General features: G+C 36.7%; 1 protein-coding gene across 12 annotated transcripts in view; it reads right to left on the bottom strand.

The window, feature by feature from the left end:
* The window catches only part of CADPS2 (calcium dependent secretion activator 2), a 282,995-nt gene that overhangs the window by 169,926 nt on the left and 90,288 nt on the right, over nt 1-22,781 (bottom strand). For all 12 annotated transcript variants that reach the window (XM_064422269.1, XM_064422258.1, XM_064422259.1 and 9 more), the window contains one exon: nt 20,877-21,209. In XM_064422269.1, coding sequence (XP_064278339.1) covers nt 20,877-21,209 — 333 coding nt within the window. The remainder of the gene's footprint in view (nt 1-20,876; nt 21,210-22,781) is intronic.

Raw genomic sequence — 22,781 nt, 5'->3', positions numbered from 1 at the left:
CTCTTAACTAAAAGAAAACTTAAAATGACTAGTGATGCAAATTGGCATAAACTGGTCCTTTAATTAAATCAGATCTCCAGCTTATGAACATACAGTTAGTTTGGGAAATTATTCATTACATTAAACTGAAGTTTTTCAGTGTTTTTCTCACTAAGACTGCTACTCTGAGTGTATCACACCAACGTTGTAACACCACCTCCTTTACAATGCTTATTTAAATCCAATGCTTCTTAAACCAAAGCATTCAGAAAAATTAGGATTCCAAATAAAATAAAAAAGAAAAAAAAAACTAAAGAAAACAATTAAAAATGCACTATCTAGTGCTTACAGGTCAATGTGCTTAATGCAAATCTGACCATATCTAGAAACAGGATGAAAAGTGTTTTCCTGCTAGTAGAGAAGTGATAGGGAACATGGAATCTGTCACCTGTGCAATCTGGCATCTTGCAAGATCCTTGGAGAAACTCAGCCAGGCTACCAGAAAGATAGAGAACAAAAGCTGATGGCACACCCAAAAGAGGCTCAAGTTCATACCAGAGAGTAGAAGATGGATCATGGCCCAGACTGGAAAGGTTCTCCCACTAAGCCTGTCAATAAATCTCCTCCTAACTTGAAGCTTAACTTGACTGTGAGCATAAACAACAAAACTGTTCTTCATGACAGAAAATGTTTTAAGTTTTCAGAATACAGTTATGGTATTCAAAAAATACAATACAGTTATTGCATTCAAAACAAAACTTTGTATTGAATACAATACAAAGTTTGTATTCTTCCATTTCTCAAAAGGAGAGACTTATTGAATTTACCACTGAGAATATTTCTACTTTTTTAATATTATACCACATAATTTTGTACTTATTTTTGTTTTCTCACTGTGAAAGCCTGTCCAATAAGTAAAACTAATTTGTTTTTCTTTTTTTTTTGCTAAGAGGTCAAACTTATTTTAATAATATATGCCATGACAGGCAATTGCTTGAAAATATCTGCTTGAAAATAATTTCTATGACTGAATTTTGATTTCTGCAAAAAGAAGAGTGTAGGAGAATGGAATAAAGCTAAAACCTTTTCCTGTGTCAATACAACTTAAATGACTGCCTCCATTATTAATTCATTTGAAGAAGTAAGAGATTTTACTTAAAGACTAATATTTAGCTATTTTTCCATTTTAAAAAATGATCATTCAAGCTAATGAATATGTAAGCTAATTTTGAAAATCTTAGCATTTTTCTTAACTCTGCATTGCTTTTCATCATCTCTTTGTACTTGAGGGCTTAAAAGATGAGTTCCCTACTTACTTATTTTAAAACTTCAGTCTTTTTCCCAAAATACTTTAAAATTCTAATGAGTTTGCTGCTTGTATGTAATGATGTTTTGTAAAGCATGGAAAGAAGCTGAAGAGGTGAAAAGCAAAGAAGTTTGCTTTACTTACATAAAAGAGCCAAGGTAATAATCACTGGTAGGTCATTCACATCTGTCCCAGTAAGAAATAAAGCTGTTGATATTATTATTTTTGCAGTATGCAAAATGAAGTTATAATCAGAAAAACAGTAACCTTGATATCTCATTCCATGCAAGGTCATTTTGCTTGGTTTTATTCTAAACTCAAAAAACTACATGAAAAAACAACTTTACAAGCAACGCACTGGAGTGATTATGAATGTGTACTCAATTATTATTTATCTACTGAATATGAAGTGAAAACATCAGTAAAATTGAGAAAATTCTGGAAATGTAAGAATTTGGAATTTCTGAGTTGTGTCCACTTTTTTACATAGGGAGACACTGGATAGGACCCATCACATGAGTGGGGAGAAGTGACAACCATTAACATCAAGTGTACCCTTTTCCTTAATTCCATATTTGAGGATCAGATCTAGACCCAAGACATCTGTGGATATCAAGCTATTAAAACCCTTGGAGTAATTTTCAAACTTAAATAAAAACTAGAAAAGCATGCCACTGCATAGAAATTAATATAAATGCAACAGTGCAGAACAACTACTCAGATTCTTCTCAGTATTGCAATTGAAATTTGGTTAAAAGAAACCATTGATCTGAAAGGATTTATAATAGAGGCTTTGTAAAAAATGGTTTTTTGGGGTTTTTTTTGAGAACAATTCACATTTACATGGACATCACACATAATGTTTTCTATTCTTAAATATAAAGTTTTTTTTAAAAATTGCAGCATTAGAGATTATTGAAAAAGAGGGTATACAGAAATCCCATTTAATAAGAAACTTAGCTTGCTGCAACAAGAAATGTACCATACCATAGCTATTCACTGATTTTATCAATACTAGAGATGCTTCCCTTTTCACTTAAACCTCACATAACCAGTTTGTATTTTAGCAGCAGGGGACCTCACTATAGAACACTCTACAGACACCAGAGACCTGTTTTCAGTAAATCAGGTACATGAGAAGTCCTGACTAAACAGACCAACGTTTCCCCTAAATGCCCCACATACAGTGTCAAAAACTTGTAAAACCTAGGCACAGACATTGACTCCCCTTTCGAGGGCTAGTTAATTCAGTTGGAACATTCTCAACTGAGCAAAAGCATGAGTAAGATAGGTTTTCGTTCTGCAAAGATGACAGTGATTTTTAAAGCTTCATCAGAAAAGTCAGTATTTATGAGTGACTACACTTGAGTGCATAAAAAGTTACTTTGAAAAAAAAAGACAGATCATCATCTCTTTTTATCCCCACAATGGTGTTAAATTAAAACAGCTTTCTAAAATAAGCTTACCACCATCAGATGTCAAGCTATTAATTAAAAAGTATTTTTATTCCTTAATGCTTGCAGTTGCCTTTATTTTTTCTCATTCTTAAAAGTACAATCATCTTTGGAGATAGAGTGGGAGCATGCTCAAAATGCAAGCTGCCCAACAATTCTTATTAAGAGGATTACAGCTGCTTATGTAAGTGTCCACTTCTGAAAGACAGACTGAAGTTTTCTACTCCAAATTTCTGTTTTAAGGATTTCAGCCAAAACACTCCCTTGCTTTTGAAGAGACCATGCTAGACAACAGACAATACACTGCTTTATCAGTAATAAGAAAAGTGGTGACCATCTCGTCAAAGAGTTGAAGAGTACCTTGCTTTGAAGTAAGGATCTGACATTTAGCAGGATCCCAACTGAGAAAATCAGCTCAACTCTGATCACATTATGAACCTTTGAAAAATCACTTTTGCAGTACTCAAGCTACAAACATCCACTACCAAAGGCTAAATCAAACTGCATTCAGACACATCTTCAGGTTGTGCTGCCCTCTGTCTTGAATCTGCATGAAGTCAATGCTCCTCAGTTTATCTGATCATTTAAGTAAGACTGTAAACTTATCAGAGTTACAAATTACTATTCAGAAACATCATGCTATCTTACTTGACAAACTTGCTTAATTTGTATGCCTGAACACCACAGAACAGAAATACCTCTGAATAAATGAATGTTTCTATAGTTAAACAGGTCGGAAAAAGACAGCATACTTTGTGATTCCTATTGAAATATTTTTTTCTCTTTTAAAATTACTTACAAGGCTGTAATGTAGCAGTGTATTTTGGTACAAAAGAAAAAAATGTACACTAGAAAAAAAATCTGGTTAATGTGCAACTTAAGGTATAAAAGGTACTGATGCTGGCAGAAGGTGCTGTGCTAAAGCCTCAGCACACACCTACACTACCCTACACATGAAGTCAGATACTCTATGCCCAAGAAACAAGATCAGCTTGTGTATAGATGAATACAAAACTGCTGCAGGTTATTGTTCTTTACCTTCACAATGCTCAAACTGATAGTTCCTCCACGTGACTATTTTATTACTGCTGTGTTAGCTTCCGTGCAGCTTTCTAATTCACAGTAACATCAACATGAAACTACAGATATATGCCCACAGCATTATAAATTTCTCTACATGTAATGACTAAAATGATGCTACACATATCTAAGTACTTGCTCTTCTTTCTGCAACATGAAATCCAAAGAATTTTTTCATTCTGTGTGACAGCAATGCTTGTTTTTCCTTTACAGCTACCTTTTGTCACACATAACCAAGTCTGAGCCTGCTGAGCTGAAAGGTTGTTTGCAGATGCCCCTGTGAAGTAACCTGCAGGGTTCATCCCTGATTACTGCCAGACAGCCAAGGTAAAAACTTCCAACATAAACCAAATGGAACAAAGGACTTGGATCTAAATTGTTGAGATAATACGGTAATGAAAAAAATGGTTTTCTGGAAGCAACTAATGGCATCCAGGATCAAAGCTGGAAGAAGACAGGGAAGTTCTAGCACTCAACTTTGGTTGTCAATCAAGAAAGCAGCAGGCAGGTAATGGGTGTACTAGCTGCAAATACTGGCAGTTTTCAGATCACTGTCCTTGGTACTCTTATCTCTGACTCTAAAAAAAAGGAGTTTTGCTTCAGACAGACCTGGCACCTCTCAGGCCTGCAGTATTTGTTCCTGTGCTTATCTTTACACAGGCAGAGTTGCTTAAAAGGAGCAGACTGGGAAAAAAATAAAGGTGTCTGCAGTGCTAAGGAGGCACTGTACACTGAACACAAATGGCCTGCAGAGATTCCCAAAGGTTCCCAAGTTTGTGTACCAAGATTACTAACTAAATATAGGAAAGTGGAAGAACCAACAAATTTCAGTTCAGGCCAAAAGAGAAGATCATACCCAGTTCATGACTGAAATAGCTTTTGGACATGAATTCAACAGGACTTAACTTCTGAAGGATGAGACTGTGATGAAAGTAAATTGCCTCCACATCATACAGGAGGTAAAAAACAGATTTAATTAAAGGGCAGGATGTGTGGAGCTTTCTTAAGCTACTGCTGGACCTTTTGATAAACCTCCTGCCTCCTGTTTCACAGCAAGAAAGATACAGCTGTAAAAGTAAAGAAAATGTCATCACTCTATTTCAGTGGAGGCCGTGTCATTTAGCTTTAGTTTTAAGATATTTTCTCTTCCTTGTCCATAGATTACACAGAGGATTAATTATGATTCATAAAAGAGATCAATAAAATGATATTTTAAAACTCTCATATTCTCTGCATGCTGTAAAATTCCTATCATGTATTACGCAAATGACTATGCTGACAGATGACCTAAACTGTGGTAGTGAAATCCTTTGGATTTCTCACAGAATTCTGCAAATCACAAATTTCAAAAACTCATTTTCTATATCTTGCTCTTCCCAACTCAGCCCTTTCCCCAGTCAACATAAGCAAATCTGTCAAAAATCACTAGTTTTGGGTAAATATATGGAAAATTTTGTTTTAGAATATGTGCAACAAAAAAAAAAAATCTAGTGAAACATAAGGGAAAGGGTGTCAAGAGAGAGAAAATCTGAATAGTTAAAGAGGAAGAAAATGCACCTACTTTTGAAATTATTTCTCATGTAGAATGCAGTAGACATTTTTAAAAAAAATACTACAAAACTCAGCTACCACTGAAATAATTTTTGCTTTCCATTTGTCTGCAGTAAGTAGACTTTAAAAAGCTGTGCAGGTCCAAAAGTCGTATTAGGTGTTCAAACAACTTCTCCCAATGCACCATCAGGCCTCTCAGGCTTTTTGTATTGATTTTGCTCTAGCAGAGCACAAGACTGCCTCTCAGACAACTGGCGAGGCTGATCACTCAGTTTTCTGGCAACACAGAGCCCAAACATCTGTGAAAATTAATTTTAGTCAAAAGTCTTACTGACTGCTAATTTTTTTTAACAGTTTTCTGGGGGGGGATGGTAAGCATCAGTTTTATGATCATATAAATATTGAAATTAGGATGGAAGGTGTTTAGATGATCAGAGAACGCAATTAGCATATCATTCTCTGCAGTGTGTCAATATTGTTAAAAACAAATAATAATGAAGGTAAAGAGCAAGGCCAGTCAACAGTCAAATACTGTACACTGGCTTCAGCTGATTAGAAAAAAAAATCCAATCAAATCAGTGTTTTCAAAAACTGTGCCTGAGGACCTTTAATGTATACATTTGTACAATCTGTATAGGACCTCACTAAAAAAAGGTTTTTTACAATCATTGTACAACCTAAAAGCTCTAAATAAATCATGTACAATCTCGGATAATGAGATACTTTGTTCTCTGAAATGTTTTTATGAAGTTCTGAACCTGTTTATTTGATTCCAATATTGATTTATAAGATATCATTTATACTAATTGCTTGTACTCGTTAATTAAACTTACTGTATACTGATTTATAAACTATTTTATTTACGATTAAAACCAACCCAAAATCTAGAGTAATGAATATATTAAATAATTAAATTAATTTAAAAAATAATTAGAACTTGTCAAAAACAACATTGAAAACGATAAAATTTTAAAATATATACTTTTTTTTTTAATCAACCAGAGGATGGACCCTTAGGCAATTTCCAAAATAATCAAAGCCGAGAATTTAATATGGCCTTTTCTTGCATTCAAGTTTGGAAAATAAAAGTATATGCAGTTTTGCATTTTCAGCACTGGTTAAAATGTCTCTCCTGATTCATTTTTTCAGGGACTTCCAATACCAAAATCACAAGTAAAACCTATGACAAGACTTGAAAATGAACAGGAAAAGAAGCACATACAATATTCAAGCTAGTCACAATGAACACAGTGGGAAGAGCTAACATAAATCCACTCCATTCAGTACATGTACACAGGTCAAACTTTCACTGTACACTGCCAATACTGTAAATGGTAAGACATTTGAAGAAATAAATACACACCATGTATTAACGAGGAAATCTTTATCAAGAAAAGTTTATTTAGTACTGTGATGTGCAGCTGTACACTGCAACTTCAGTCAATAATTGCTTCCCTATCAATCATCTTTCCTACTTGACTGCTGTTAACCTTTCAGAGAAACTGTAAGTAGTCGAAAACCTTTTATTAGCAGTGAACTTGATTAACCTTGCCAGACAACCTTGGCCTTTATTGTGTGTCCCAAATGTCACGTGACATTTAATATTCTTCTACTTAACATTACCATTACTGAAGAAAACTAAAAAATAAATTAACAGTTCAAAATTTATTCTAGACAAAATTAAAATGTAGTCTTCAATATTTTATTGCATATTTTGATCTACAGAGTTGAATACATATTTTTGAACAGGACACTCAGAAAAGTAATGCAAATGTCCTTGCACAGTTAAGAATGAGGTTTTTGTTGGTCTGTTTGGATTTGTACAGGACCCCAGAAGCATTCTTGTCTATGAGAGCTGAAAAGAAACTAGAGCTTCCCAAGCAGGATTTTCACTAATTTATAGGCATGGTCCTTTCCACAACAGTCATATAATTTCTCTGCACTGCTTGCCCAAATAAAACATATATTTTATGGGAATGTTGGTGTTCTGATAACCTAAATTCCAAGAGCTGAGATCAGTTTCTTGTCTTGAAAAAATCATGGCAAGTAGTATGTAAACAAATAAAGATAATTCAATAATGCACACATATCACTGTTTTCCCTGGATATTGGGATAACACCATTTGAAGAAAGTCTGCTAAGACCTCATATTTACAAAGAAAATCACTACCTCAATACTGAGTCTGCTACTAGTTTTAATTCTGACTTGATGCAAAGATGCTTTATTTGGTTCACAGAAGCTGTTCATTATGCAATGTGAGCATTCAGTGATAAAGATACTCTGACCTAGATAGAGATATTTAAAATATTTATTTATTCACAGCAGTCTGTTTAGGCAACAAGGAGAGAAAAATGACACAGCATATATTTAGACATCTAATAGTCTTTAGCTAGAGTGTCTGTAAGTATTACAGACTCTACTTAGCCTTGGAATCATTATGATACTTGGACATTACTACCAGCAGATTGTGAAAGGGGGAAAAAAAGCCCAAATAAAAAACAAATTTGAAAAAAAAAATGACAACTTTAAATTCCCCCAGAATTTGGTCCACATAGACCAGAATTGTGGGACAGCAGAGGAGATTATTTGGGTAAAATGCTGAGGTCTGACTGCTCTCCAAAGCAAACATCCCTAATGATAGTTAGAGCCTGAGGAAATGTGTGGCATGTTAAAAGGTACACCCAGGCAAAATCCTAGTAATGTCAAATTATGGACCTGCTCTCCATTAACTTGTCCATACCTTTTCAATCTCTGCCCTCATCACTCCCTGTGACAAAAGGTTTGGGAATTTCTCCAGAAGTTGTACATGGAAGCGTTGCTTCCATTTTCTATCTCCTATAAATTTTCTTGACTGTCCTAGTTTCTGGTGGTGTGGCATGTATCAAGTGAAGGTACACATTCATCTTACCCAGTACTTTCATAACTTTGTAAACTTCAACCATACTCCTCCCTGTCAACCTTCTCAGCTGCAGACTGAAGAGTTTCAGCCCTTTCAGCCTCTCTGCAAAAAGGCTGCTATTCCATGATTTTCAATGCCACCCTCTTGTCCTCACTGACGTCCCCTATATCCTTCAGAGAGGGAGAAAAAAGCTGCACACAATATTGAATGTAAAGGCATAAGAAGGTTATACACAGGAGGAAAATGATGAACTGATGTATAAAGAGCTAATGATTTCACCACACGGAAACCAAGTGTCTTTCTGAGTTGTAACTGCCCATGCTCAGTTCAGCATCTTCTGGCCATGCACTGGTTTATTTCTCCTCTGATGTAGCACCTTAGCTTAGCTACATTAGAGCTACATGAAATCACATCTTGTCACACTTCTGCCCATGCAGTTTTGTGAGATCCTCCCAGAGTTCCCTGCAGCTCAAGCAACATTAGAGTAGACAAAACATTTTCATCTCATCTGTAAGGTCAGAGATTTTTCTTACACTGCCTTTTCCAGGACACAATATATTGAATAAACAGGCAACAGTTCTCCTAAACAGAGTGAACCAGACAGAAAAAACACTTAAACTCCATAGGAACCAATCAAAAGGAAAGCATAAGAAACCTTTACCAAAACCTCCTTTGAAAACATCAAGACTGTACCATAAGAATACTGCTACCACAGAGACTGTCATTCAGAAAAAAGTATCATGGGGTGATGAGGAGTCAGACCACTGGGTGTCTAGAGCAGCACTGTTTTTAAATAACAAATATAAATATTAAACTGCACAATTAGATGTGATTAGAATCACATTAGGATTCAAATTACTGAATCAGTAGGGGATTATAGAGGAGAAAAAAGATGTTAGCACAGGTCAGAAGTGTCACTGAAAACAATTGAATTTTCTGCCTCTCTTTCTTTTGGCATTTGCAATGCAACAGATCATTTGGCAAAACCCAGGTTTACCCTTCTTACTTGCTGAACGTACAATGTTTGGCCACCACTGCCAGACAGGATGAAAACACAAGGAAAGCACATTATGCTGTGACAGAAGGAAGGATAACAATGACAAGCTATTTACAGATTTAGTCACAATAAATACTAAGAATACATCCTTCAGATAAATCCAGGACATGGATGCAAAGCATCATTTTTTATTAACAGAAATTTAAAAAAAAGTCTGCAATATGCCATACCATAAACATCTTAAATCTAACTAATCTAAATATATCTTGGTTTTCACATCTGCTTATTGGAGTTCAGGGATACCATTAAGATGGACTTCTCACACTCATCACAGTGCTGTCTTCCTCACTGTAAAGATCAAACTCCTCAGTTGTTGCTAACTATGGAAATGCCTTCCACCCCAACTTCGCCACCAAAACTATGAATACAAAATAACTAAACTTTTACTTATACTTTTTCACTCAAGTCTTTGTCTTCTTATTTGTATGAATGTTCTTCCTACACCTAAGCAGGGCAAAAAGCTTCAGAGCTATTTGCAGAGCCTATTGAACCATCTAAATAAAGTATCTTTTAAGTCAGAAATGTAGGGTCCCTAGGTAATCAATGGAGAGGTGGAAAAGCCCCCAGAGTTATTTAAAGTGCTTAAGCAGTTATCTGTACGCCTACCATGAATACTGTGGAAGTCCCAGCTGCACTGTAATCTCTGGTGAGTAAGAGGATCAAAGAAATGGGTGTTTTTATTCTCTCTCTCACCTTCCCCCAGACCCTGCTGAAATAGATACTGGCTGTCACCTTAAATACAACTTAGTTTCAGGTTCTGCCTAGGGAATACCCTCCCACACCCACCCTAGGCAGGAAGTGATGGGCCTTAAATGAGTTATGACTCACGTCCTGATCCTCCTTAGAAAAGTCTTCCACCCTCCTCCTCTCCCACCACCTGCACAGAGATTACCATATCCAAGACAACGGAAATATTATCATGCAAACCTTGTTGCTATATGCATATTTATGTCCTAAAGTGGCTCACAGTGTTTTCTATTTTCCTGAAGTCATCCTTGCTTCATAAGGAAATCCCCTCTCCTTCTGCTTACCCTACTCACTCTCCAAAAATATAATGCAAAATATTTTCTTGCCTTACTAATCACTGGTAAGAATTTCTCTGGGGTGTTGAAACCAAAGGGAATATACACAATTAGGTCAAAAAATGTTAATGAGAATTGCATTAACTAAGCAAAAGCACCTTAAATATCATGTCAGTATTTTTTCCAAATAATTAAATATTGTTGACTTTATTAGACAGACTTCAAGCTGACAACTTTGTGTAAATATGATGTGGAGAAGCTAGGTAATAGTAGAAATGGAATCCAATTTCCCCCCTTTCTGTTCCATTCTATAGCATAAGCTGGAGAATGTTCTGTATTTCCACTGTTTCTAGGGGTCAGTGATGGTGTGATGTATAGACACATATCCACAAAATAAAAAAATCCCAAATAGCTGAGTAAGAACTGAAGAATAGATTTAATCCAGAAGTTAATGTATGAGAAGGCAAACTTCAGATTTGTGTTGCACCATAAGAATTTGACTTTGCTGTCTATGAAGGTTCTGATCTATGGAGTGAAGCCCAAAAGACAACAGTTTAGGGCACTTCAGCCTAAAAATCTAGTTTAAAATCCTCCATGTTAGGTTAGCAATCCTGTCCACAATGACGGCTTTGCTTTCTTGCCATGTTGGATGTGTCATCCTGGGCCATCTTCGTTGTCAGAGTCCTCTGATATCAAGGTCATGTCAGCGGTGCCCGCACAGATTAAGGGCAGTTGCTGGAAGGCTAAAAGGGCCTCAGGAATCTTTGCACTCTCACAGACGCAGGCCAGAAACAAGTATGAAGGTTTGGCCAGCAGATGGGAGCCTTTGTCCAGGACAGGGTGAACTCAACTAATAACACTTTGCTTTGTCTTTCTTCTGATCCCACCCCCATGGCCTGAAGTGTCCAGCATGTACTCTTTCCACAACAGAACTCACTCATCCACTTCTGCAGTCAGGGTCCTGAATCAGTTTTCTAGAACAACTGCAGAGGGACAGGGGGACTTTCTCCTGCTGCTAGAAGTTATAAACTTCCAGTTTCTATTCTTCTGGAAACATGGAGATTGCTAACATCAAACATGTGTGAAAACACTAGTTTTCACAAAAGTCTGCTATCCACCTTTAAGGAAAAGTAGTTACTCTAGTATGGTAAACATGGAATATAATTCAGAAAAGTTTCCCAAAGGAGGCATAGGTGTTTCAGGAAAGATTCTGCTGTCTTCAGCCCCCTGAGAAAAGACACAGTACAGCGAGAAGACTGTGCCAGATTGACTGGAACATGAGTTTACAGAGCTCCTAGGAATAAAACAAAGCTTCTCCAGAAATTGTGTATACCTTGGAGGCTCTCTCAGGCATGGTTCAGTACTATTTTCCCTCATTTACAGGAAATTTAGTGTTCCCACATTAAAAAACCTTGGCACTGCATGACCAGCTAGGAAGACAGCTTATTCCAAGGTGATACCAGGATTGACTCTTCCCTTACATCATCTGCAAGGGATATTTCTCCTGCCATAGCCCCAGAGTGCTTACCATACAACACCTCCTTTTAACATCAGCTAGAAGTTGACATTTCTACTAAATATATAGCCTCAATATTATTACAGAATTTTCCTCTTTGTAGCTAAAATGTCTGGAAGTCAATTTATTTATTCATTATCTCAAGAAACAGATTCCTATACGGAAAAAGTACAGATAAATCCTATTTTTACTCTTCTCTTACTTTTTATCCATAGGCTGTAAACTTTTAGTCCTAGGGTTACTTTTTTTTTTTTAAATATCTACTCATGTTTCTGACCAAGGTTATTTTAATTGGTTTGAGAATTTTAATATAATGTCTATAGCACTAAAATGAAGATAATTCACCTATCTATAGAAGACTTAGAGAGAGAAACAGGCACATACTTGTAAACATTTCAGAAGCTGGAAATTATGAATATCTAACCACAAATCAGACAGCTTTGGCACAGATACCAGACTGCATCTGAGCAACTATCCTTGAGGCTTGTAACACAAAGTATGGGAAAAAATGAAAGGACAAGCAGCATCTCCCAGGCACTGTGATGGCGAGAATCAATCTGCTTTCAAGGTGAGAAGGTATCTGGGACGGACAGCCTGAAAGCTCAGAGACTGAGAGATTAGATCCTAGAGACCAGGACAGCCTCAGCAGAGAAGACAGCTGAAAAGGTGTCCTGAGAGCTCTCTCATTTTTAGCACAGGCACAGAAATGCCTTCCTGGAGGACAAAAAAAAATAAACACATGAATTATCGCTCATTACAAGAGAGCTGTAGATTTCTCAGTCATTTAACATAAACAATTATTCTTGCAATGGGGCAGTCCATCCTGTATTACAGAGGTGCTATTACATTTCTATTTAAAATATCACAGAACAGGAATGGTTAGAGAGGAAAAACCTCTGGAAGACATCTAGTCCAACCTCCCTTCCAAGGCAGGGTCAAACCCAACGTGTCCAGATGGGACCTTCCTGAGCAGCCTTTTCTGATGGTCTCCACTCTCAACATAAAGAAGTTCTTCCTGACAGTGAGTTTATGGCCAAAATATATATCTATCATATAGATACATATATATATATATGGAGAGAGAGAGGGAGAGAGGGAGAGAAAGAGACAGCTTGTTTCCACATTGACCTGCATCTTTGCCTCTGGAGTGACTGGGGTGCAGGAATCCCTAAGGATCTTGTCCTGGCAGCTCTTTGCAAAGAAACTTCCTCTGAAGAAGGAAGAGCTAAGAAGGTTCTCCCTCAAAAATTAAAAAAATGGGGTAAAAAGCAGCCGAGCTTCAGAACAAAAAATTCACTACCAGTGAGCCAGAGAGATAGAGAAACAGGGTCATTCTTTTCCTGTGGCTTTTCCACAGGAGTAGCCTCACAGTTGCTGCTGAAGACATCTCAGGACGAAAAATGCTGCAGAGAAACAAGTAATTGTCTACGCAAAACTTCTTTACTTCAAATTGATAAAGAGGAAATAGAAAATACTATCATGCCATAAGAAGTACAGGTAACAAACTCATGCTAAGGGTCATTAACTTATTCAGTTTGCTCACAGGGATTCATTCAAATGCACATATAAGCTAGCAGTCAGACACATTAATAAACTTAATCATCAGTCTGGAAATGTGGCTGTAAAAATGATTTGTTTTGTATTCACCTACCTGAAGACATACAAACTCTCCTTTAAAAAGATTAAAAAAATAAATTAATAATACAACAGCCTTTGGTAGGAAAGATTTATTTTTATTCCTCAGTACTAAAGTAGACAAATTTTATCCTCATCTGATAACCTAAAACATGATGAGTCAAGTGCACGGGTGATTTTAATATAAGTGCAAGTTAAATGCCGGATATATTTGGCTTTGAGTGTTCAGGCAAGCTTAACTCCCTTGGATCTAGAACTCAAGTGAATGTCAAAACACCATTAATTACTTCATTAAAGCTCCAAAAGAGTATTTAGGGGAAGAAACACAGGCAAGGTAAAATTAAAAGCTTAGAGGATCTCCTTTTATAAAGCCCAGAACAACTTCCTTATTTCTTTGTGCTAACACAGCCATTCTACTGCTGCTCCTTCACACTGAATGTTTCGGCAGTCTTAGAAAACAAAGCAGCTTGAAAGAAAGATCTGCAGCCAAAATCCCAGTGTCCATGATTTCCATCCCCAGAAAAGGCATAAGACAGAGCAGGGTAGATGGGTGACTGATTCTCAGCTTCCCTCTGCTGATTCCCACCCAGGCCTCTCATGACAAGAGAGGTGATGCACAGAACAGGCCAACTCAGAAAACACAGGTAAATCCACTAGTCTATGAGTGTTGGTACTCTCTCAGTCTACTAGACACCCTAAATGTCAAATTCCCTCATGCAGATGCAAAACAGAAGCTACATAGGCATAAAGAGCTCTATGATAGAAAAATCCACATGCAAATTTCATCTTAAAATTATAGGTGCAAAACTATCCTTCAGAGTTTTTCCTAATGGTTATATTGGACAAAAAAAGCTTTGAATAGTTTTATGGTTTTCAGAAGAATCCACTTGTTTTTCTTTTAAATGTGTATGTCAAAGCCAATTTTCCTTGTGCAATAGATGCATAAGAGAGATACTGCAATACCTCAAGTACTGACAAATGTATTAATGATGCCAACATACCATTTCTCCATGGTATTTTCTCAGTATTGGTTTAGCTACAAACAAAAATAATTCAAAGTATTTCATTATGTAGCTTGCAGGGCTTAGAAACATTGTTCAGAGTCACATACTTAAGCATGGTAAAAAGGTAACTTGCTTTTCTGAGGATGTTTTAATATTCTTTCCAACACTCTTCTATCATTAGAGTAAATGAGAACAAATCAACAACCTTTGGGCCAATCAGACACTTTTTTCCCAAAGTAAACTCTGTCATTATAGAAAAAAAACATTTGTTTACAGGAGCTAAAACACTCTCTCTCCAGCCTATTTAAATACCATCACTGCATGCTAACAGAACTGATGCCCCTGGGGTTACAAGACTTCCATTTTCTTCAGAACTGATGCTATTAAGTTGAAAATCCAAACTGGCCTGACAAACACCATTCAGTTTAGCTCTGAATTTCGACAAGAGGACTACAGAAGTAATCTTGGGAGGAATAGTTGAGGTTGCAGCACTATTTCCCAAAGCACTGAATTTTTTGTCTTGAGCAAAACCTTTCCAAACCCTTTGAATGGAAGTACAATACTAATGAAGAATATCATTAAGAAAATATAATTACTGAAATAACTTCATATTAAAATCCTATATGCATGTAATCAAGAGTGACATCTCATGAATAAAAGGCAACATCCAAAATCCTGTAGGAAATGACAATTTATTTCTTCATTGAAGTATTTTCTTTGAATTATTCTGCTCAAGAACACAGTAGCAGATCTTTCTTCCCCTTGAACAGGGTGAAATCAATCAGAAAGCAAACTTTTTTTTTGGGGAGGACAGCATGAAGGAATATATATTCTGGTATTTACAGGTACTAGAAACTAAAAGCAGATGTGTGAATAAGGCTGAAGTGTGGTTATTTGAATTTTCTGCTATAAAAGGCATGATACATTTTTCAGGTTGACATATAGGACAATTTTAAAGGACTAGCTGTTCTGTAAGGAAGGACATTGCTAGTATCCCATGACAATGTGCAGAAACTTTCTAGACTCACATTTAGCATATAAAAAATTCAGTCAACACTTGAATACTAACTATAACTCTACAACAGCCTCCCACACTCCCACAAAATCACTGCTTTTCCTCTCCCCAGACATCTCTCATACCACTGCCCACTGAGAGGCCTGACAGCTCCTACCCTGACTCCTGTCCTGTCTGCATCCATTCTGCACTGTCTGCAAAAATGTCTCTTATCTAGAGAGCAAAAAACCCTGCCCCATGCTGGGCTGTGCATCAGCTACCCAGCAGTAAACTCTTAGCAGGTAAGGCCTGAAAGTAGCAGCTCTCCTGTAAAAAGCAGGTGATGAGAACAGGACTGTGGTGTGGGGTTTTGGTTGTTTTTTTTTTTTAAAGGGGCAATAGAAATATCTTGGACAAGGTGAAAGGACATTTTGAGCTCTGTGGAATGTTTAAGACATCAGTGGATGTCTTAGCTAACACCTGATGTTACCTTGAAAATACAGCAATGGACCTGGCCAATATTTTTCAATGGTCACTTTGCTGTGCAAGGTATAATTGTGCTTGAAATGAAGTAAGGAATGACAGTCACTGGTGACCACCAGAAATACACTGGTTTAACAGAAGCCCTGGTCTGTTATATCATCTCACAGACGTCAGTGTCTTTTCTTGTGACTAAAAACCCTGCAGATATATATGTTTATGAGTTCTAGAATATACAGTCCAAACCAATTTTTTTTCCTGTGCCAGGCCTCAATTTAAAGAATAAATGAATCTGTTTAACTTTTGGTCTAAAAACTAAACTGAATCTTAGTACTTGTTTAATTACTCCAAGAAGAAAATAACCAACACTATACTGATACTTTCTGTACAAAGATTTCATTACTCTTTGTGCTTCATAAACTCATACTTGTCCTCATAACTTACATAGGGTATGAAAGTTGCTACAGAAAATATCCAGAAATATGAGAAATTCTGAAATCTGTGAAATAACTCTATTTCTCATCATTTTACCAAGGAAAGGATCAGAACGACACACATGCAAAACTCACAAAGGCCTTGCTGCAAATTAAATTGCCCTTAATCTGACATTTCCAAAAGTATATCATTGACTGGACTTCAGAAAAGTGCTGGGTGAAAGACTGCAATTGTATTGAGCACCATAACCAGGCTTCAGTCAGAAGAAATTCTTGACAGAAACTACTCTTAGAATTAAAAATAAAATATTTATTATGGAAGAGACAATATAATCCATCATTCTCATATTAGACACTACTAAAAAAAAGTTATATCTTGCAAAAGCTAAAGAATCAGATACAATACAAGGATTTTAAGCAGATAATTATATCTTGTAGGAAAGCACCATCTAAAGCTATTTCCAAAAGAACTAGTTTGTGGTTGATTACCAAAACTGTCAAGACTAAAACACTTCTTCTTAAGAACTGTTACATTATACTGAAAGTTATTTATTGCTTGTTACAAAATAGAATGTGATTTGCATTCTTTCATTATGAAAAGTATTGTTCTCTGCTCTGGTCACCCAAGAAGAGAATTTAGATCACCCAAAAAAGGCAACCCTATAAAGGTATTTTCAAAATAAAATAAACTCCTGGGTGGAATTACAATTTACCTGACAAAGAAATTCTAGTTCTGATATAGTGGTGTATAGGATATGACCACAAATCACTTTGAGTTTGACTTTCAGTTTGACTTACTGCAAAGTTATCTTCTGTATCAGTGAATAAAAAGAAAAAAAAAGGAAAAAAGTACCATGTTTGATTTCTGTAAATCAAATTGAAACAGTTTGGCCAAGCATCTCAAACGCAAGTCAAGGAGTTAATTAAGTCCCAGATAACTGGCAATGATTTCTTTATCATATAACACAGCTTGAGGCAACACAATGTAAATTGTGGGTGGTTAACAGCAGTTGCTGGCCATTCTCTAAATTGTGAAGTCAAAAACAAGATCACAGAAGTCTTCACCACCCTAATGTGAACATTTTGTTAATGTTTACTACCTAAGTACAAGCTTAGGCATTTAGTGCATGTTAAAAGATTGTGAAAAAAAGTTCTTCTTCAAAGAAAACACATAAAATTCTCTTAGCTATGTGGACTCTGTCAGTGCCAGAGAGCTGATCTATCATTATCCACTTTATTTCTGATTAGGTTTTCCTGCTGGTTGAATGAACACTGGTTCTCACTGCTATCACACACACAGGATGGAGAACGACAGCCAGTGTGGAGAGGCAGGCACTCACACCCAGCAGAACGGTCTGCTGGGCTGAGATACCAAGATACCAATGGTTTAGGAGCTGAAGGGAATGCTCCATTTAGAACAGGCTGGGGAGCCGAAACTGCTGAAATCCAATAAAAAGTTTCTAAATGATGAGGAAGTCACAAGGAGAAGGCTGGCAGACAATACCTCCTACAGTTATACAGAGCACCCATGTCTGCTTAGCAGCCCTGTAGGAGCAGGATAATTTACTCTTATCATCAACATTGTATGACATTTTTCTGTTTCCTATTTCCAAAGGACTGGAAGGTATAAAAAAATGGGGAAAAGAAAAAAGAGTTTTCTGCACAAATTATAATTGTACAGATTTGCTTTTAAGGGCAGCTGTTTCTCAGAGCTGGAAAATATACAGAATTTCATATATCTGATTCTCTGCTAGAAGCACAGGCTAGAAGCCAAACTAATCAAACCTCTATCAAAAATACAATTTTAACATCTATTTGGACTTGGACTTATCTCACTGCTCCCAGACACTATTGATTATCATTATCTGCATGTCTCTAGTATTCTAAACAGCAGCAGCAAAGGGAAATGAAAGCGAGCATTTCCATACAAAGATAGATAGAGGCTTCTAGGGCAGAATGAAAACCGCTGGTGCTGACTGAAAACAGAGCCTAACTTCATCTCAACTTCTATAAATACACTGTAAATACAAAGGAATAAGATACAGCCTAAACTAAAATCTTATTAAAACTATAATGAGAAATAAGGGGTTTCACCAAAGGAGAAAAGGTATTACATTATCAGAGACTGGTTGCTGCACTTGGCAAGGTTAGGTATGATTGTTGTCTTTTTCTTTGCAACAGACTTCTCCTCATAACTTTGGTCTATTATGTGCTTGACTGGACCACAGGAACAGGATATGAAAACTGTTGGTGGTAGCAACTGTGTTGGAGTACATAATGAAAGTTTTTGCTTTAGCGAAGTAACTTCATCCTTGCCTCAGAAAACTAAAATCTGCAGAAAGCTAGAACCCCAAACACGGGTATAGCCTTGAAGCCTTCCCCTCTCCATTCTTTCCAGCCTCAAGTACATAGGTGCTCATGTATCTGCTCCTGAAGAAGCAGATTTTCCTTACTTCCCATCCTCCAATACTTACATGAATCCAGGGTAAACACTGTGTACTTCAGAGACCTGCACAGGAGATTTTACAGACTTCAGAGCTTAAAAGGAGGAAGAGCAAGAGAAGTGCCTTCTCTTAATCCCATCTTTGCACACATCAGGGTGGTCAATCTTTCTCCCTTCTTACCCACAAAAAGGTTGTTTTCTCTTTAATTTGCAAGTAAAAAAAAAAGAAAAGACAACCATTCAATGGTCACAATTCTGCCATGTTAGAAAACAGAAATCAGCCACTGGGATGTTTCAGTCTCTCTATGGGTTATGGACCAAGAATTTAGGACAGAAAATTGTTGATATTTGCCAAAGAGTTTTGGTCCATCAAATTTTATACAAATATGAACCAAAACAAAGAGGCCTTCAAGGATACAGATACAACAAGCTAGTGGATGTATCATCAAAACCACTTCTAGACTAAGGGAACAATTTTCTTCTTTAATTGTTCAAAGTTCTACAGGTCACACTTTTTTGTGTCCCTCTAGCCCAATGAAGACTAACAGCAGATTTTGACCATCCACAGCAATGTACAAAGCAAGACTCAGCAATCACCAGACACCAGAGGGGAGAGGAATCCATACTGAGTTTCTACTATAAGTAATAAGTTATCTACTTGGCAAAAAACCGTGGTTTTTTTCATGTTTTCAGATAATGGAACAGGTTACCCATACAGTTTGCACAATCTGTCTCCATTCTTGCAAGTTTTAAGACCTGCCTGGTAAGGCCCTCAGTAATTTAATCTCTCCTCACAGCTGACCCTGCTCTGAGCAGGAAGAGGTCACTGAAGGACCTCTGGAGGACTTATCCAAACTTCCTCCCATGCCTCTACGTTCTATTGTATATAAAACCCTCCCAAAATTAAGCAGAATTATTCCCCCAGATTTCAATGCTTCTTCATCTCATTATGAACCCACATATCCCAGATGTTTAGTGATTTACCTGACAATTTAGAGGCAAAAGGAAAAAGAGGGGAAAAATAGGAAAAAGAGGAAGGAATATTTTCTTTTAATTCAAAACACTGCTCATAATTTGATGCAGCAGAAGTGTTACCTACTGCAGATGTTTCAATCACATAACAGATACATGATTTCATGCTACACTAACATATATAATTTGTTCCTATATTAAGATGGCCTATAACTACAAACCAGCCTTCAGCATAATAAATGAAAAACAATTTAGCTGTAATCTGACTGACTATTTTATAGACAGCATAAGAAGCTGTGGGGTCTTAGTTTAAATGCTTTATCTATGCCGCTTGGTCGTGAGACTAGCAAAAATACCTTATTTTTCTTCAGGTTTTTTCTCCTTAAGTAAATGTTAATTTATACTTCCATCACTATGAACACTGGTTAATAAAATATTTTTACATACCAAATATATTGCTGATTAGCAGGAGATTATAAACATAAATCTAAATATGACTGTTGAATGGACTGTCTTGGCCTCAGTAATTTACAGGAAAAATCATTTATCCAACAAAACAACAATGCAGAAATGTGAAAATTGGCTTTGTAGAGGATGCTTGAATGGAAGCACATTTAGTTCTAACACACAAACCTTCTAGACACTGGATGTCCAACAGGAGCCTGAATCACCTGTCATCTATTTATGGCAGCAAATTTCTTTTAAAGATTAACACACATGCTCAGAAATGTATGTGCATGCATATGTAATTTATCAAGGGCATGCAGGTGTACAGACCATGACACATTCCTCAGAATCACTCAAATGGTGTGAGCTGTGACACTGTGAAAGGAGACCCCTGTAGCATAAGTACCACATTCTCTGCATACCCTTTATCCCAGTGCTCAGCAACAATCAGATCATGCAAAGATTCCTTGCTGAGCAGTCTCACCTCCTTGCAGAAATGTACCTAAAATTGAACGATTCTACACACAGGGAGGAGGCACTGCACCAGCTGGCAGAGGGGAGATATTCTGGACAAAACAAAACCGAATGACACCAATACTTACTTGGCAGGCATTATAAATCAACTGGTGTTCCAATTTTTTGATCCCTAGAATCTGCTGAAACATTTCATAGAGCTGTTCCTTGCTCAGAATCAGCTCTGATACAGCACTTAAAGCCATTCTGTTCGGCTGTTTGCACAAGTCCTCTTCTCCCCTGTATATGGCATCGTATTTGGCTAGCCAAGAACTTAACACTGTCTCTTTGCTTAATCCATCGATTTCCGGCAAACTTCGGACTCTCTTTTCTATGTTTTTCTTAAAAACATCTCTAAAGTCACTTGCAGAACATCCTCCACTGTGGACCATTCTTGCAACCCGGTCACTCTTGAGAAATACCTTTTAAAGTAAAAGAAGAGAAAAAGAAAGAAACAAAACCAATTAGGCATGAACAAAAATACAAAACAATCCCTGTGTAAGGGAATACAAGATAGTATTTTGCTCCTACACAAGATGGCTTTATATGAGAGAGTTATCGTTTGTTATGTTTGTTATGTTTTTTCACAAATAAACAAGTGACCATGTTGAAATCAAGTTTCCACACTGAACAAGTACTTAAACTGAGTAGTTTAAGTGTTTATGCATAAATTTAGAATAGCTAGACTAGATGAACTTTGAATTAACAGCAGCTAATTTAAAATTTGCCCACAATGAGACAGAAATCCAGGAGGAAAAAAGCAAAAAAAAAAAAAACAAAAAAAAAAAAAAAAAAAAAACAAACCCCAAAAACCCAAAAAAACTAAAGAAACACCAATCAATATTAACAATTGAGAAGATAGACTTGAAGACACAGAGCTCCTTCTACTACTGTAGATACAATACTGGAGATACAGTATGGGATTCTCTGTGTAAAATCACCAAAGACAAACATAAAAAAGCCCCTCCCAACTACTCATATTCTAAGAGAAGTCAAATTACAACAACAAACTAATTAAATCAGTTCCAGCATACTGTAAAAACTTTTCAGTGCTCAAGAATGGTTGTTTTCATCTCTTCTTTTAAAAGGGCCTTGTCAAGGTCAATCTTTCCAGACACCATATGTGGCCTGCATGTAGCTCATTTATAGTACCAAGTGTCATGAATCTGTTTCTCTACAAGATGCAACCAATAAAAATGCAGCACAATCACCTGTGTAAACAATGGATGTGTGCCTTGGACAGGGATTAAACTGCATCATGCCATTGAAAGGATAACTCAGGGAGAACCACCTGAATTCTGCAGAAGAGGGAGATGAATCAAGACCCTCCTCCCTGCATGGTTCAGCTGCTGGCAGCTGCTTGGGTGCCACACCAACATCCCAAGCACAGCAGAAATGCAAGGAACAGATGAGATACTGAAAAGTTGAAAGAGAAGCATGACCTTTCTGACTGCTCTCTTCAGTCAGATGTATGATCTGGGAATTTAGCACGCATTTTCAGATAGTCATTGCAGTCACCAAGAGCTATGAAATCATATATAATTTTGTGAATGGAGATGATAGCACAGGAGAGCTCTGACTCCAGGTCATGTTAGAAGATGGCGTACCTAACAACCAACCTAACCCAACACACTGTGCTTCACTTTGAAAATATAGAAAAGTGGAGTAAGAGAGAAACTGAGCAGAGGAGTACACAGATGCAAGCAGATCAAGAAAAAATAATTTTAAAATTTTAGTGCTTGTTAATGCATGTTCTCTTGTAGCATATTTTAAAATGCAGTTACTATTAAAATGTATTTTTCAACAGATATCCTAATTGATATTGTACAGAAATGCTGCAGATTAAACCTAAAAGTATTTGCCCAAAGAGATTATTTAAAAACACCCCATTACCAATATATGCTAATCACATGTTATGCTCTATCTGTACCATAATACATTTCCTTTTATGTAAACATGAGCATATAAGGGTAAATTCTTACCCATAATGGGAC

Source organism: Passer domesticus, chromosome 5 (genome assembly GCF_036417665.1).
Source record: "Passer domesticus isolate bPasDom1 chromosome 5, bPasDom1.hap1, whole genome shotgun sequence".
Classification (NCBI taxonomy): domain Eukaryota; kingdom Metazoa; phylum Chordata; class Aves; order Passeriformes; family Passeridae; genus Passer; species Passer domesticus.
Note: the sequence above shows the minus strand (reverse complement) of the source record. Positions and strands in the feature narration are given on the sequence as shown.